At 40.4% G+C, this 17,698-nt stretch overlaps 1 protein-coding gene across 2 annotated transcripts in view; it reads right to left on the bottom strand.

Annotated features, from left to right (window-relative positions):
* Positions 1-17,698, bottom strand: part of UBE2O (ubiquitin conjugating enzyme E2 O) — an 89,132-nt gene that overhangs the window by 13,158 nt on the left and 58,276 nt on the right. Inside the window, exons 9-14 of one of the 2 annotated variants that reach the window (XM_044454102.1) lie at positions 15,335-15,376; positions 6,904-7,412; positions 3,760-3,914; positions 2,338-2,450; positions 1,299-1,427; positions 451-540 (exon numbers count right to left, since the gene is read on the bottom strand). In XM_044454102.1, coding sequence (XP_044310037.1) covers positions 451-540; positions 1,299-1,427; positions 2,338-2,450; positions 3,760-3,914; positions 6,904-7,412; positions 15,335-15,376 — 1,038 coding nt within the window. The remainder of the gene's footprint in view (positions 1-450; positions 541-1,298; positions 1,428-2,337; positions 2,451-3,759; positions 3,915-6,903; positions 7,413-15,334; positions 15,377-17,698) is intronic. The other variant, XM_044454103.1, reaches the window with a different exon arrangement.

The following is a 17,698-nucleotide window of genomic DNA, read 5'->3' on the forward strand; positions in this document are numbered from 1 at the left end:
GAGCATGCGTGCACCCCCCCCCCAGAGATGCATGAACAAAACAAAAATGAAATAATGACAAAGAGGGCCAGTAAATCATGCCCAGGGACTTTGCACAGAGTGGTCTCAATATAAAGAATTTTGCTGCAGAATTTTGCTACAGGAGCCTGGCTACACCAAACATAAGGAAGCAGCCAGTTAAGCTGTCAGACTAAAGAGTAACTAGTAGAGCCAGATGTGGCTATGAGATACTGCTGCACCTATGACAGTACTTTTCTTAGGAACAATGGAGAGAACCAAGCCATAGAAAGTCAAACCTATGTCTGCAAGAGCAGGAAGCTGCCTCATACCAAGACTCAAGAAACAGAGAGAAACATTGAAGCACTCCCAGGCTGAGATTAATGCTTGCTGCATTCTATAAAGGCACAAGGACCATACACCAACCCTTATACCAACCAGTTGGCAGCTCACCTGTGGTAGAACAATTGTCCTGGAGTTGTCAGCCCACACAACTTCCACTTTGCTGCTGAAATCCACACGTGCCACCTGTCCCACAGAAGGCTATGGAACAAACAATAAACATCACATCCTTGGTTCTAGAATTGCAGCAATGATTGCTTTCTCCCGTTACATGAAACTCATAAGCAAGAGGATTATGTAAACAGATGACTGAGCCAATATAAATAGTAATGATTCTTACTGTTGTTGAAATCCTACCTAAGGAGGCTCCATGCATAGAAAGCAAGTTCACCACATTGAAGAATACTTTTCAATGTCACAGCCACTCCTTGCCTCCAGCCTCTCTGCGGCTGGTGGGGGGAGGTGTGTGTCAATATTTAAAGTATTTGTAAAGGCTGCCATCTACTGGTGGCTTTAGGAATTGGAATTTGAAGCTCTCCCTCTTCAGTTTTCCATAGCAGGCAAGGAATTCTTGTAGTCTCCCCATGGGGAAGTTTCATAAAGAATTTAGTCTTGTATCTACTCAGCCTCTTCACTTCTGGTGGCTCAGAACTCAGCAAGAGACAACACTTGTGAAAAGCAATTGTCCAACAGAAATGGCACGTCAAGCTTAGGAGTTCCAGATCTGCACAACTGCTTCATTACTGAAGAAAGCAACCAGAAAGAAGCATGCCAGGCTTTTGCAGCATTTGTGGTGCATGTATTATCTCTGTGCTCAAATTATATGAATGTTTTGCAACAACCTTATAGATTCTAATGCTGTCACACCACAAAGAAGAATGCAGAGGTTCCCCAGCACCTGCACACCCCTTCCCCTGGCCATAGTAATAGAGGATCCACCCAACACACACACAACGCACCTCATTTTCACCAACTGAAGCTCCATCTTCAGCATTGCCAATACGGATCACAAAATCAGTAGTGCGGAAGCGGAAGTCTGGGTGATCAGCGATGTCATATACACTCACATCTTCTTCCTCCCCAACCAGCTGAAAAGAACATGCAAAAGTTAAGACCAATCCTCACACAGATTTTCAGATCCTCAGAGGTTTCCAATGCACAGGAAATATCCAATACTCTATGACTCAAGAATCTGGCTTATTAAAAAATAAAATTTCATACTGCTTTCTCTGTGTGATGCTCCTGAGACACAATACTTGGTACAGCATCTCATGCATACATAATCTTTCAAATAGTAGCACTTTGGAGAACTGGTTCAACCAGATACACACTCCCAGTAGCACCCCTTTGGAAAGTAGCAGGGTGCAGATTGCTCATGTGATCTCGCATACCAAAGGATCTTTTGAAAATAAGTATGCAATGCTTACTTATGTTACCTATTCATACTGAGCCTCCCACAGGGAACCTCATATCCTCCTTGTCAGCATCTGGGTGGCCGCTATGCAAACAGAATACTGGATTGAATTAGACCTGCTGTCTATCCTTAGACACAAGGGAAGCAGCACAACACCCTCATCTTGTCCCTGACACACAGTTTTTCCATATGGAGATTCCGGACATGAAATCTTTATATGAATTTCAAAGCAACGGAGTCCTATTAAAGGAGTGTTTTGCACAAGACCCTGTGCATTTGCAACAACTAGTATAATATTTGCCACTGCTTTTTATATACTGCTTTTCCAGAAGCTTGGAGAAGTTTATGAAGACTCTCACAATGGGGAAAAAGCTAAAAAGAAAAATGCAATATACAAATAAATAAATAAATAAAAATAAAAAAAACCAGAAGGCAGCGGCATCACCAACTCCCAAGCTCATTCAGCTTAGTTTATAGGCCCAACAAACACACCCTGTGGTATGTCTTAGAAGCAGCCAAGGGATTCAACCCCATCCCGCAGGGAAAGGGAGCCAAAGGGAAGTTGCTCAAACATCGCTCCTTACCTCAACATCATCTCCACTGGGTCTCAGTTTGAACCATTTCACCACACAGGTGCGGCCCACGTGGTCCCCTGATTGCACCACACCATACATACCAGGATCTTGAGAACTCTGTGCTATTTAGGATTGAAGAAACATGGATATTCCAGTAAGATAAAGCGGCACACTCCATAGTTCTGTTCAATCAAATCTATTATTTGATTTTCCTTGAAGCTGCCCCTTTTGTCTACTTTCCTTCTTCTCATCTATGCTTTTGCTGATAGAGCAGGGCAGCCATGTCACCTTGCAGGAAGGTACCGAACACCAACCATAAGGCAAGCTATTCAGTGAGGGCAGGGAGCTAGTTGCATGAATGCTTGGCCTTACAGTAGGATGTGCCTTGTATTCAGGCACAATTCGTCTTTCCCAAGTCACCAACAAATACCAAAATAAACTTAAGCTGCCCTTGATAGCCAGCCAACATTTGTTTCTGCCATGACCCTCCCTGCCTCCAGATGGAAAGGGACACAGGATTACCCGGCACAACTGAGCAGGGTAAACTGCTACCTTTTACCAGCACTGTAAGGAAAATGGTAGAAGCCTCAGATGATCAGGGAATAGCAAGTGGTCTCATGGCTTTTCAGGTATCTCCAAGGCTCAGTATAGCATCAGGAGATCCTGCTTCAGAAGTCACTGCGGCACCAGGATGAGTCCTCACAGTTCTCCAGGCTTGGGAGAAGAATGGGCACATACCCTGACTCTATGCTTTCACCAGTCCTGAGTACATTTGTAACCCTTCACCACATGCTCAAACTGAAGTAGCAGGAAGTTCTGCGAGAGGAAGAATCTGCCTCAAGCCAATCCCTTCTGCAAGGTGAAGTTGGGGGAAGTGCTCAATGGCAGCTTTCTGGTTCTCTTTTGTTAAAGGCTTAAGCAACAATGAATAGAAAACTAGCATTCTACCAGCACATGGATTCAATTTTTTTCTTGATGGAAAGTAAGCATATTCTTGCCTCTTGCTTTCTTATCTACAGTCCATGAATTAATTGGGACTGAAATGTAGAACTAAATGAAGAGCAGCTTACTTCCTAGGGAAAAAGCTATCTGCAAAATATAGTATTTCAACAAAACAGAAAAGAGGCCTATTTTAATAACATCTTTAAATGCCTGAAAAAATGGCCCAGTTTAAAATTCACCCTTATAAACAGATCCAGTTATCAAATATAAGAAGGTGGCACATTATTCTATGTAGGATTTCAAGGGTCAAATTCACAGGGAAGTCAGCTGTTTATTCTCTGAGAAAAGCTAGACTGGTTTGATTGTAGGAACAGACATTACTTCTTCACCTGCTATTGCTTCACTAGATGTTACTAACAGTCTGAAGATCCAAACTCATACTACAGGTGTAAGTACAGTATCCAAAAGGGATCACTTTTGACCAATTACCTCTCTTATCCACCACAAAATCACCAGGGCAAAACTCATTGTTGTCCAAATGATGGACTGGAAATAGCTCATTGGAACGAATGTTTTTCTCCACTGTGCCATCCTGCCACATCACATCAGCTGAAGTCATCGTGGTCACCACTTCTACAGCGACCCTGGGACCACAAAAGGCAACAAGTTAAGGAAGAAGCCTCCTGCAATTAACTCCTTTTCAATTTGTGAACAATATTAAAACTTGTCTTTCAATTTGAGACTTAAAGCAAAATACCACATTAGGGAGAAAAATCTTGCTTGCTGAGCAAATACATCAACAAAATGCATGGGTTAGGATGAAATATGATGAATGCAGATTAACTACAGAGCAAAAGCCCTGTTCTTAATTTTGAAAGTCTGCACTAAAACAATGCTGGCATCATTTTGCTGAAACAGTCCTTGCTCTTACACAAATACGAATCTATGAAATCTTCATGAGGATTGCTATTTGCAGGGAAAGAGAGAACACCTATAGCTGTTTCTGCTTCCTGACATTATTTTTAAATCCAATTCCCAAATAATCTGGATAAGGTTTAGGAGACTTTTATCCGTCAGAACACAGATGCTGAGAATAAGTTTAGCAATATGTTGTGAGCCGCCCCAAGGCTTTGTTGCGATGGGGGCGGCATAGAAGTGTTTTAAATAAATAAATAAAATATTTTTTTTTAGCAACTGGCCATTTTAAAACTTTTAAAACTTATTTTAGGTTTAAACCTTATTTAAACCTTATTACTCAAGAACTGCTTCAACACTTGTTGTCAGACAGTTTCTGGTTTTGATTCCAAATCTTCATGCTGGCCATCAAGACCCTGACTCTACATGAAGGAACACTTTCTCCCCTGTGTTTCTGTCTGCTTGCTGAGACGGTCTTTGACACCCACAATGGTGAGATGGGCAGCTAGCAGGGAAGAAGCCTCTCTGACGTCTGTGGAATGCTTTTCCCAGGGAGATCTGCACTGTACACACATTCAGATGCCAGGTTAAGACCTTTCTCTTCTAGCTGATATTTAACCCTGAATCTCTTGTTTTGATTATTAACTACTAGCTTTTTAATACTTGTAATGCCTTTAATGTTTTATTATGCTTTTCTTGTTGTATAGTATTTATTGTTGTTATTTTATTGTTTTTGTTTCTTATGATTGTAAATTGTTTCAAGGACATTTGTCAATTAGGTGATTTATAAACATAGATATTTTTTGAAATAGTACTTTTCCATCATAGTGAATGGAATTGCTAGAAATTCAAACTCTAATTGCCAGGACACAAATGCTACATAGATTATGCCTATGATTATGAACATAAGAGAACCAGATAGTTCTCATTTCCAGACAATCTGCATTATTTGTGGGAATAACAGCAATCCTTCCTTTGTCACAGGTATTCATGGCACCTCCAGTAATACCTTTTCAGCTGTACTTCACTAACATCTATTCTTATCAAGACCCCTCCACTGGTTTAATTATTTAACAAGGAAAAAACAAGAGGGCCAAGATGTTTTGCAGTGCTCCTTGTTAGCTGCTGCCAAGTAAGATAAGTTTTTCTTTTTGCTGTATAAAATCATTATTATCATTTATTTCATTTCTATACTGCTCAATAGCTGAAGTTCTCCAAAGTTAAAAAGTATACCTTTTACATTTTAAAAACAAGATTAAAAAAATATGCAATTGTTTCCACCTGGCCAAAAGCACAAAGAATTAAACGTTTGGCATAACTAATGGATAGCTGGTTGTCAATATTTTATGTTTCATATTTTCTTGTTTTTGATCTACCATTTTATATTACTGGATTAATTTGTACTTTAAATAATGCATGTGTATTCCCTGACAGCTACCTGTAACACAAATTTGTTCAAGGTTCTCCGCTGAAAGGATAACCAAAATGAAGCCCAAATTTAATAGATCAGAAGTACTACTGAAAGCAGCATTGCTTGCAACGTGTTGGCCTTCTTCATATTAGTACAGTCTTGGTATTCACACGTTGTCTGATCATCTCTGCAACTAGAATTTGCTTCAGGGTGATCAGAAGGAGGGGGATACAACCCCAGTGTGCAGCATCTTTAGCATAAGTATGTAGCCCTTAAAAAAGAAAGAAGAAACTTGGACCCAGTTCAGTGCCAGCTGCACTTTCATTCCTCAAGTCAGAATATTCCTGCCAGAAATTTTTCACATTGTTATGTTAATTTATTGGGATTTGGTTAGTGCACAAAGGTTACAGAGTCAGCAGATTATCTTTGGAAGAAACTATCTCCTGCTTGGCACTTTCTAGCCTTAACCCTGAGGCCTAAGGAAGTTAAAATGAAGTTAAATAGGTATCTGCATTTGCTTCAGAATCTACAGTTCCTTTATAAAACAAAGCAGCCTAGAAAGTGCTTTGGTGTGGACTTTGAGGGCCACACAAAATTGCTTATGCACATTTACTAAGAGACACATTCTGTTATTTCACACATTCTTAGACTGAAATCTGGCATTAAGCACAGAGTTAAGGATGGAGTCCAATAAACTCTGGTTCAAAATTAGGGTAGCAGGCAAAAGAAAAAATATGGGATGGATGTGGGAACCAAAAATGGAGAACTCCTATGCACTTGTACGCAGGGTAGATCAGTATGTTCTTTTGAAATTAAATCAAAATTTGAAATTAAATCAAGGCAAACATTTTAAGGATTTCAGAACATTTTCCCATTGAGGATAAATTGGAGAATAGTCTCTTCTTTGAAAACCTAGTTTTTAAATTCATAAATTGGGGGCAGGCTTTTAAAATGTTTTTGGCAAGTAATTTCTATGAGTTCATTTAAAAGGCCATCAAAAAGTGAAATTCGGTAGTTGCTTGGTCAAGCCAAGCTATTCAGAATGGTCTATTTTTTAAATGATTAGTTTTGTGCATTCTGCAAAGATCAGAAGATTCTACTTGAAAGAACTGACCCAGTTACTACCACGAAGGTCAAAAGCAAACTATAACCTTCTCATCTGTTGTGCTTTGCTTGAACGATGACCAACTTTTTACTCATGCTGAAATTTCTTGCATTTCTGTAGCACATGAATCTAAAACACGGAGTTCAAAACTGGCAGGATGTAATGATGCACAATGATATATAGGTGAAAGGACATTCCTTACCTGTCACCTGGTTTAAACTCCCGGGAAACTTTCGTTTTCTTCTTCTTATGTTTTCTCTTGAGGTTTTTGATGGAGAGTGGGATACTCTTCTTGCGCCCGGTGCCACTGCCACTTTGAGAAGAAGCTGTAGAGCTGGCAGAAGATGTTACAGAGCTGGTATCGTCAGTGTCATCCGCTGCTTCATCATCCGCATCTTGTTCAATTGACTGAAGCTTGTAGTCAGAGGAGCCATCATCTCGTTTCAGCACAAATGGTGGTTGCAACTGCAGCCCGGCTGGTTCACATGAGACCCCCTTCCCCATTTCCTCAAGGGGCTCTCTCTTTCCTTCCTGTAAGCTTGCAGCATCGCTTGCAGAGTCTTCCTGTTCACATTTTGAACTGACTTTATGATCTTCAGATTGTTGGTCACCTGCTGCAGCAGCTTCTCCTTCAGGGAGGTCAAGGGCACCCTGGGAATCTGGGGAGCATGACATGATCTTCACTATTTGCTTCTTCAATAATCTCCTTACCTACAAGGAATAAATACTGGTCAGCAAATGCAGCCCACACACCTGTAAGTTAGTCAGTCAAAGATTATCATTTTGTTGAGCTTAATGTTCAGCTAAGGAAGGTTTTTTTTTTCTTTAAATAAATGCCACAGTCCAATATTCTAGCAGTATACAATCCTTGGACACTATATTTCCCCCTTAAGATTCTGGCTGCCTTAGGATTTTAGGACAAGATTTTTTCCCCTAGGAAACTGATGGCAAGGTTTTGTTTGCCTGTCTGAGAATTTAGTATGCTTACTGTGCCTAGAAACCACTTCAAATGATTCCACTTCAGGCTTGGTTGTTACCTAAAACACATGCTGGGACTTGCTTGAGGAATCTATTTTTGTTTTACTAAACTTATCCCTTGCCCTAACTGGCGTAGCACAGCTGGATTACTCCTGCCCTATGCTTAACTTTATATGCTGCTGCTAGCACACAGACATATGTTTGTACCAGCGCCGCCATCCCCTACTCGAAGACTTTCAGAAAGAGGAACCTATCTTTATGCAGGGTTTCTTTCATTGTTCAGTTTCAAGAAATAAATATATTACACCGCTGCTAAGGGCAGATGCATCAATTTCTGTGACAGGCTGCAGGGAAGGGTCAGGAAGGAGAGGCAACCGAACCACTGTAATAATAGAGCAGATGCTCTTCTGCAAAGACAAGAGTTGATCGTGGGCTAGGGCTACTTTTCCAGCTCAAGTTGCTTTGCCAGGCAAAGAGATGGAGAACAGGAGAAGCGGAAGATATGCAAGGGGGTGATGCCGAATCTTCCCCTGCTCAGACAAATCTGCAAAACTGAGGCTTCGCTGAATTTACTACATATCTTGAAAACAAAGTTGCAGTGCAAACCAACTGTTTTCACCCACTCCGGCTGGTGAGAAGGCCACATTCCTTGTTAAGATTCAAAACCAATTAAAGGCTTCGTACTCTCAAAGCTAAGTTTCTAACCATTTTACCATCTATGCTTGTTAGGAAGCATAGAGTTCTATGCATGGAGGTGCTTTTGGATGGGCTCTAATTGCTGAGAATACAATACATCTGTGTTTCAGCTTCTATTATTAAGTGCCACAGTTCAAGTCCACATGTTTTTAATCTATAAAACATTAAATAGTTGGGCCACGTGCATCTTAAACTCTCTTCACATTTCATCAAGATTTCTCAAGCCAAGCTTCATTCTAGTCAGCTGGACAACTATGCATGCATTATTTTAATGCTGTGCACTGAACAACCACACAGAACTCTGCATTGGAAAGATTTCATTAACTTCTGTGAATAAACAGAATATTTTCACAGTGAGTAGCAAGGTGGCACTATGTTAGTGAATGGCTTTCCCATTTTAACACTTGAGACATCTTCAAATGTTCTAAAATACTGCCATGGCCATAAGAGGTAGCAAAAGATGGGGAATCCTGTTTTTGTGGGAGATGCAGGGTAAAACTCTGTTAATGATCAGATACAAAAGAAGATTGCCCTGAGAATCAAGACTCGCATGTCAGATGATAGAACTTACTCAGATTGTCTTTCCTCCTTTTAATTTTATTATTTGTTTATACTACCCTTACTCTGAGTTCAGGGTGATCCACACATTGGTCACCACAGACAAAGCTCAACTGCTCATAAAAACCTAATTATGCCTATGGAGAAGCAGGTATAGCCTTCCCCTACCACATATGATATGGTAGCAGAGGCCTAAATCATGTGATTCTGATGAAGTGGTTAGGGAACTCAGGTAAAGGGTTTTTTAAAAAAAATATAAAATATGGCCTTCTATGCATGTAAGAATGTGCATGTCACATATTATGATATGAGCATGGAGGGAAAAGGAGTAACTACCTGTTTCATTAGATGAACACAGTCTTTGGCTCAAGCAACTGATCGAACTGGGCCTTAGAAATGAAGGTCCTTTGGAACTTTCCTGTTATAGTGGGCTTAATAGAGACAAAAATGGCAACATGACTGTGCTGTGGATATTATATAGGAAAGGCTTGGCTTAGTTTCCAGGGTGGAGAAATGATTAACTCTGACATGTCATATGGACAGCTCCACACTCTGTGGCTGTTTCTTAAAATTGTACGCAGTATGTATTGTGCTGCATTTATGATAAGAGATCCTCAACTTTTGCATGTCAAAGGGCTGCTTTTCACATATATGAATTACTGACAAAGGAAGTACTCCTAGCAAGCAATTTCTAGGTCTGTTCCTCAAGGTCGCTCAGTTCTGGATATGATTAAGTATGTCCAAGAGCAGCAAAGAAGGGAAAACAACAGAATACCATTGTGTCACTTGCAGATTTCCTACAGTGATGTTATTAGCACCAGATGGAGCCAAAGGTCATAGAGGCCTTAAAGAGAATTCTTAAGTGGCCAATATGTGGAGAATATTCAGAAGTGCAGGTTAAATCTGTCTCGGTTTTCATTGTTTTGTTCCATTTTTATGTGAGTTGTTCGGAGATCCTGATTGGATATAAGATGGGATATAAATGTTTTAAATAAAAGTCCACTAGCTGTAGAGAATCTTATACGTGCAGTAACCTACAATTCATGAAAAGTTCTGAAGACCCTCCAGAGTAGGATGTCAATCAACTGTCCTGCCTCTTACAATGCTCCCCTCTCAGCTGTCTGTTTATACTACAATTATTGCTCTTTTCAGGCGAAGTAGATTCTCAGGAATACTCATGGCATTCACTGGAGTCATACCCCAGGAGGCACAACAATGGACTTGCTTTTCTAAGAATAAAGGAAAGTTGCTTCCCTGGAACTTGGGTTCTCTGGACTATGCACCTGTGCAGAATAGTCATTCAGAACATTCTAAAGCTGAGTTGAGGCAGGAGTCCTGCCCACCATCTCTTGCACACTCCAGGCACAGCTCCTGGCCCACTCTAGCTATACATCCACCACAGTGGAGGGAAACAATTGGTAAGGCATTAGAAGAGTGTGGGCTGAATGGGTCCATAGATAGCCACTGTAAAAACCAGTTGCAGGTATGTTTGCTCTCCTCCTTCGTAGACTTGCATATAAGGCTAACTGAAAAGCAGCAGAACTTGTGGGGGACACAGATAGCAAGAACTACCCTGCCAAAGGCTGCATCTGGTGTCTAGGTGGTATTGTTTGATGAAGATAAATTGTTGAGCCCAAGGTGCAGTGGTGCACAACTGCAGAAGTGAAATGCTCTGGAGGAAACCAACTGAAGGTGCAATGGCCTTTGCTGAATAGCCACATATTGCTGGGGGTGGAGGGCAGATGCCATAATGGCTGGCAAGTGGACAACTGACATGACTTATTTGTCAAATCACTGTGAAGAGAAAGGGCATCCCTTTTGGGGGTCAGAATGGCAGACAAACTTGGGGACATTATGAATGACAATGTTCTGAACCAAATGAAACTATAAATATACTTCAGGAAGAGAGATGTAATCTTTGACCAGGACTATCTTACCTTTGTAGAATACTATGAAAGGCTGATTATACCAAAGAATACACAATTCACTTGCTCTTCATGCTGCAGTAACAGCAACCAGAAAAGCCAATTTCACCAGTAGGAGCCTTAGGTCAGCTGTAGTTAGGTGTTCAAAGTATGTTATCATTAAGTTGTGCCAAGAGCATGGATAGGCTCCATCCAGAATATGGGGGGAGGCTGGTGGATAAAGTCTGGAAAGTCTTTTCAGGGAAATGTTTAATGCTAGGGTGTAAGTAGAGGGAGAAACTTTCTTATCTTGTTATGATGAACTGACAGTGTTGCTAAGAAAACTTTAATTGGTGAGATCACCAGACCATTAATTTTAAGCTAAAGAAGAAAGTCCACTATGTGAGGGAGATGACAAGATGCCAGGTTCTGTCACATAACAGCAAAGGTCTGAAATACTTTCCATTTGGTGGCATACGAGGTTTGAATGGAAAGGTCTGCAGGAAGCAATCATCACATCCTCATTTCTTTAAGTCACCCACTTTCCATGCAGTGAGGCACAGGTTTCCAAATGGAGGGTTTTATTTTCTTTTCACTCTTCATGAGCTTGTCTGTATGGCAAAGGTGACATAAAAAGGTGCCATTTGACAGGAAGAACAGAGACAAATAGCACTGTGAACTATGAATGGCTTGGCCACCAGAGGGTAATTAGGATGCAATGGGCTCTGTTGTTCTGTTTTCTTCGCAATGGGTCTAATGTGAAAGCAGAGAGAAAAAGTCCAAGTCAAGGTACTTCCCCCATCTAGGAGAACAGTGTCACCTGGACACTCTGAACTGTTCCCTACTGGCCACAGGGAGCATCACATTTTACATTCAGGACTCTAGCAAAAAGGTTGAAAGGAATGCACTACATGCTGAAAAGGCTGGATATGACAGAGAAAATTCCCAGCTGTGAGGCATGGCCCTTTATCGGCTAAGTGAATGTGCACAGATGTTTGACATTTGTGCCAAGAGGATGGCAGAAGGTGAAATGTGGCAGGGGGCACACGAGTCAGGCTGAGCCACAGAGGGAGAAAGACTTTGTTTCACTTTGTTCAGATACAGGGGAAAAACTGTGATGTTGAATGCAATGATTTGGATGGGACTGTCCAGAAATGTGATTGGACAGCCCAGAAGATTTTTGAGCCCACAGGCAATTTGATGAGCAGAGTTCTTTCCTGACAGTACCACAGTCCCTGATCCTGAGTGAACCAATATGTAAAGAGGCTGGAATGGAAGGAATTAGAAGTTGAGTTTTGGCATCAGTCTCTGGGTTGACAGTTTGGAGAAAGAACAATTGGATTGGTCCCATGTGAAGATGTGTTAGTGGAGTTACTGTTGTGCTTGTGGCCAAGGAAGCACTAGATGGTGATTGCTTGACTCTGGGGGGAAGAGTTTCACCTTGAATGGAAGCATCTTAGAGCAGGGGTCCCCAATTATTTTGGACTGATGGACACATTTGGGAATTTGAGAAATTACCATGGACACCACCACAAAATGCCCAGTCAGTGAATCACTGCTTTAGTGTGCTCTTCTTCAGCAATAACTTGTTATAAGTCCACTGGACACCACAGCATCTCTTTAATAAAGAATTGTCTACTTCAGCTAGTTGCTGGCAGTGAAATACAGCCAATGTGTCTTTTAAACATATGTTCTGCCAATGCACAGGTTGTTTCTTTTTGGTTATTACACAGATACATTGCCTTCAAATGGATACTTATTTGGATATCTGATCCCCTTTTGTTGAAGCCTATGCATAATTGCTAGACAGTTACATGCACATTTATTTCTGTGGAATATACAAATCCATGTATTTGTTTTAAAAATTGGTAATTAATGAGTTTTGTGGGTGGCCATTAGAGACCCCAACGTAAGTGGTTGGGAGAAGAAGGTGGAGAATGGGCAGTAAATTAGTAAGTTTAGGTCCTGCGGTAGTCTGCAGTGGCTGCACATCTGGTGTTTGGATGCAATGTAGTTGGCAGTGCATGTGTGGGTGGTCTTTCTGATTGTTCCATATGATGAGAATGATGGGTGCTTCTGTACTTATGATACCACCAAGAAGAAGAATGGTGTCATCGTGGTGGAGAATGCTCATCTAGGTCGTATGGAGTAATTGCTGAAATAAGCATGTCTGTGGCCTTTCACAGCATATCATGCTTCTGAGGAAGCTTCCCATGGATGTGTGTTGTATTAAATTGACATAAACCTGCAGCTGGGTTTTTGCAAATGAACGGTGAGGGGGGGTGAAGGGCCAACAGAGTGTAGCTATATCTCCCAGCTTGAGGACCTATTCCCCCAGGAGGGTATGAAGACATGCTGCTGTTTTTCTGGCTTGTTTAGTAAAGCCCTGGCAGTGGGAATGTGAGATATGTCTGCATTTAGAGAAGGAAAGAGGCATTTCCATCAGTTATCTTCCCATTGCAGCAGAAAACATCTTGGAAGAGGCCCATGCCCCACAAAGGGGCAAAAGCCAAAAGGAAGGTGGAAAAAAAGCTCCAAGAAAACAGGAAAAGAAGTAGGAGAGAAGAGTCCATTCATGATCCCAGGAAGGATCAATAACAATTTTTGTACTGCAACAGACAAGTGTTAAAGAACATGCTGAACGCTGCTACTTGCTGTCTCCAATGAAAAGCAACTGTACTGCAAGCAAGAGCCATGCTGACAGCATGTGCAAAGCAGGTAGGTGAGACTCCTGACTAAGCTCTGTTCCGTACAGGCACATGACCTGCATGAGGAAGTCACACACTATGAAGAAGCAGCTCACCTTTTTCTTGGACGATCCTACCAAAAGACTACCCAGCTGTGCAAGAATGCATCAAAACATTATGCCTTAAGTCATACATCAACTCTGATTTTATTTAAAACTAAAAACAAATTCATTATTCAAAGGCACCAGAGCACAAAGACCGAGGCACACTGTCCCTCCTTAGTGTTTTCTACCATAACACACTTTCCCTTCACAAAGGTGTCAATCACTATGACAGATAATTTGCTAGGCAATTTTTATATTAAAAACCAATTCACAGAGTGGTATCCCCCTAGTGTTATGCTAAGAAATGGAGCACAACCTGTGGATATACTATCTAATTTCTCAATATAGGGAACAAAATAAGTGGGATGTACTCTGCAGCCACAGAATGGGTCATCAGCCCAGATTTAGAATTAATACCAGCAGACTTAGCCCCTTACCAATCTATACCTCTTTATTTTTCTCCATATAAGTGAACAACTGACTTCTGGCTCAATTGGAGAAATGAAGCAACGTAGTGAGGACAAAGCTATCCCGTCACTCCTTCATTAGGCAGCTCAGCACCAAATCACCAGTTGTCTGCATGCACATGCACCACACATCTCTGCAGAGTCACACAGCGCATACATCTCCACCCACCATCCATATGCATAGTCTGCCAGCTTTGAAGAATGACTAACCTTTTTGTTTTAAATATAATCAGAGTTGATTTATAGCATAATGTCCTTGATCTAGGACATAGCTGGACATAGCTGGATAGTCCATTGGTAAGGAAATTGTCTGTTGGTCACAAAAGGCATTTGGCTTATTTTTATTTGTTTTCATTCTAGGCAATAGCTGATGTTGCTGTAGTAACTACTGACTAGGACTCTACAGGAAGAGCAATGTCTGTCCTGAAAGTCACATCAGGGCTGGGGGATAAAAAAAACACAGTGTTTAGAACAATAAAGCAAGCAGTACAAGGCTTTTCCTGCATTGCCTCTTTCCTCCCATTCTGCATGAATAGGGGGGAGGGGGGACTGTACCTCCACTTGAAGTCTCAGAGGCCATGTTTTGGTGGGGGCACAGAACAATGTCAGGTTAGAAAACTGTTGCCTCAGTAAGTAACAGCAAGGCAGAGAAAGACCTAACATTTGGCACACCTTCCTTGTACGTCAGATTGATGAGCACTGAATTGGAAACAGTTTTAATATCTCAATTCCTAGGCTCATTACAATCAAGCGCAGCCCTCCCCAACTAAGTTTTGGATTACAAATCACATCATCCTCATTCAGAAGGCTCTGTGATAAAAGTTTCCACCATGCTCCCCCCAGAAGCTGATAGGTTGTTATACTAATATAGAAAGTTATAAAAATCTGTTCTTAAGAATAAAATTAGGAGTAAACAGTTGATTTAGAAGATTATGTTAAACTTTTTCGGAAGAATAAATGGTGGATAAAATGTTACCTAAAAATAAACTCCTCTAAAGCACTATGGCTTTATGTAAAATGGTAGTATTTGCTACTGTAAAATGGTAGTATTTGCTACTGGCAAAATTTGCTACTGAGTTTTAGATGGGAACACAGAAACATTTAGAATGTTAAATCATTCAGAAGAAAAAGGTGGGCTTTACATGATATTAGAGCCACTAACTACTTAAAATGGATCTTAGGAGGACATTAATTGAAAGCATGGTGTTTCAGATACAGAACAAGTGTTTGGTACAGTACCTTTTCAGGCTTTACGTTGGATACGAAACAAGGACAGGACATCTGCAATATTAAACACCATAATGTTGGTATTATTGATGAAAGCATGGGATATCTACAGAAGTAAAATATGTCTAGAGGAACCACCCACAATTTTGGTACTCTAGTATTCAAATTACAGTCCAGAACAGAGATTCAGAATATTTATATTTGTCTCAGAAATAGACACTGATTTTGGAGGGAAAATGATCACTGTTTTTGACACATGAAACCACTGAGGAAAGCTGCAAAAGCTGTAATCCAGAAAGCCTAGTACTGTGGCCTGCTGGGTATTTAACAAACAGTCTCCCTCTTTTTACAGCCTCAGATTTATCAAACAACAGACTAGCCATCATGCAAGGGCTGTAGGCTGTGTTTGGTTTGGTGGGTCAAATTTTGAAGGTCTTGATAATCCAACTCTGATTATATTAATATTTTCAGAACAGACACAGAGCTGCCTATTAGCAGAAGAGCTAGGAATATTCCACTAAGATTAGATATAATTTCCGTCAACAAACTAAAGTAAAAAAAGGTGTAAGCTATTACTACATTTGGAAGACATTGATAAACTGTTGATCATGATAACAAACAGAAATAACTTTTCTAATGGTACATAGATTTTCATATTTAGTTAATTAAGAAATATGTTAAAAGCAAAAATATTGTTACAATAGCTGCCAACATGATATGGGCCTGATAATGAAAGGACTAACATCCTTAATATAGAAGAATGGCTGTTGAAGAGATGGAAATGATGAAAAAATGAACAAGCTGCATCCACATGCAAGGTAAACAAAGGAAAACAAATTGATTAAAAATGGAATAACTGACTGCAATACCAAACCTAAAGCACAAAGATCTGAACTACTTTAGAAGGGAAAAGGCTGTTATAATAAATTAAAAACCATAAGCCTCTTAGCTCAAGAAAAGTTTTAATGGCATGGTTTTTTATTATTTATTTATTTATTTTATTTAGAAGGCTTCTATGCTGCCCCATTCGCCGAAGCCTCGGGGCGGCTCACAATAATAAATAAATAAGGACAGAATAAAACAATATAATATGAGTCAACCTGGTCCGAAAAATAAAATAAATAGATAATGTTAACAATTAAAATAGCGTTTGAATAAAAAGGTCTTCGCCTGGTTTCTTTTCTGTACTTCATTTCCACAAAGTAACACACTAAGACAAAAAAGTAAAATAGAAGTCAAGACTTCTATTAAGCATGCAAATGCATGCTTAACATAAGACAGATATTTGTAAAGATCAGTGCATTATCTTTCTATGAATTGGTGCTTTTCCATTTTATGCTTTGAAACACATGAATCATCTCTGAGGACAACACCCATGTAGGTAATAAACAATGGGGAAAGAAGTCCTAAACATTCATAGAGAATGTGTCGATACATACCCTTAATTACAGAAAGAGACAGTTTTAGTAATGCAATATATTCTATGCCTTCCACAAAATAATCATTTTTCTATTTGAAATGATTAAAGCAGCCATCTGCAATGTGAATTTTGTGTTGATCCCCATTTCAGATTTATGATTGTTAAAAGGGTTAAGCATTCAGGATTTCAACAGGGTTTGAATTTGAAAGCAGAGGTGAGACACAGATTCCTTTGCCCATGTAAACATGTAGCACTCGTGTGAAAACTAGCTTATTAAAAAAATGTTACTGCAAATAATCTCTCACAGACTGATCTTCTGTTGCATGGAAAGGTTGCTAACAGAGGTAAATTTACCCTATGACAGTTGTTACCATTTCAGTCAGCTCACCTGAACAATGGAACAGATGTAATTTCTCTAAAAGATCAAGTGTTGTATGTATTCCTGCCACAGCATCACAGAAGGCTGCCTTTCTTAACTGTGGAACCACATACTCTTCTTGCAGCACATTCTGAAAGCCAGCCCCACTTGCTGACATACATTAACACCAAAGTTAATCACGGTTAGAGTTAGCCAAGTTCATTGAGGACTAATTCTTTGGGGATGGTTAAGCATCCTGGTGAGTCAGCAAGCCTCCTCAGTCTGAATTCCAATTAACAGTGGTGCATCTCAACGAGAGCCAGTGTGGTATATAGTGGTTAAGACTGCAGGACTGGGACTCAGGAGACCTGGGTTCTAGTCTCTGCTTGGCCATGGAACCAACTGAGTGACTTTGGGACAATTGCAGACTCTCCACCCAGCCTATCTCACAGGGTGGTTGTTGTGGGGATAAGACTGGGAGGAGCAGCAGCAGAATGATGTAAGCTGTTTTGAGTTCGTTGTAAGAAAAAAGGAGGATACAAACAAACAAACCTCTTTCCTGAAGCCACTGAGCAATTTGTTCTTGGGGGTGGTGGCC

This window comes from Varanus komodoensis, unplaced genomic scaffold (genome assembly GCF_004798865.1).
Source record: "Varanus komodoensis strain SLA01 unplaced genomic scaffold, ASM479886v1 scaffold7_1, whole genome shotgun sequence".
NCBI classification, from domain to species: domain Eukaryota; kingdom Metazoa; phylum Chordata; class Lepidosauria; order Squamata; family Varanidae; genus Varanus; species Varanus komodoensis.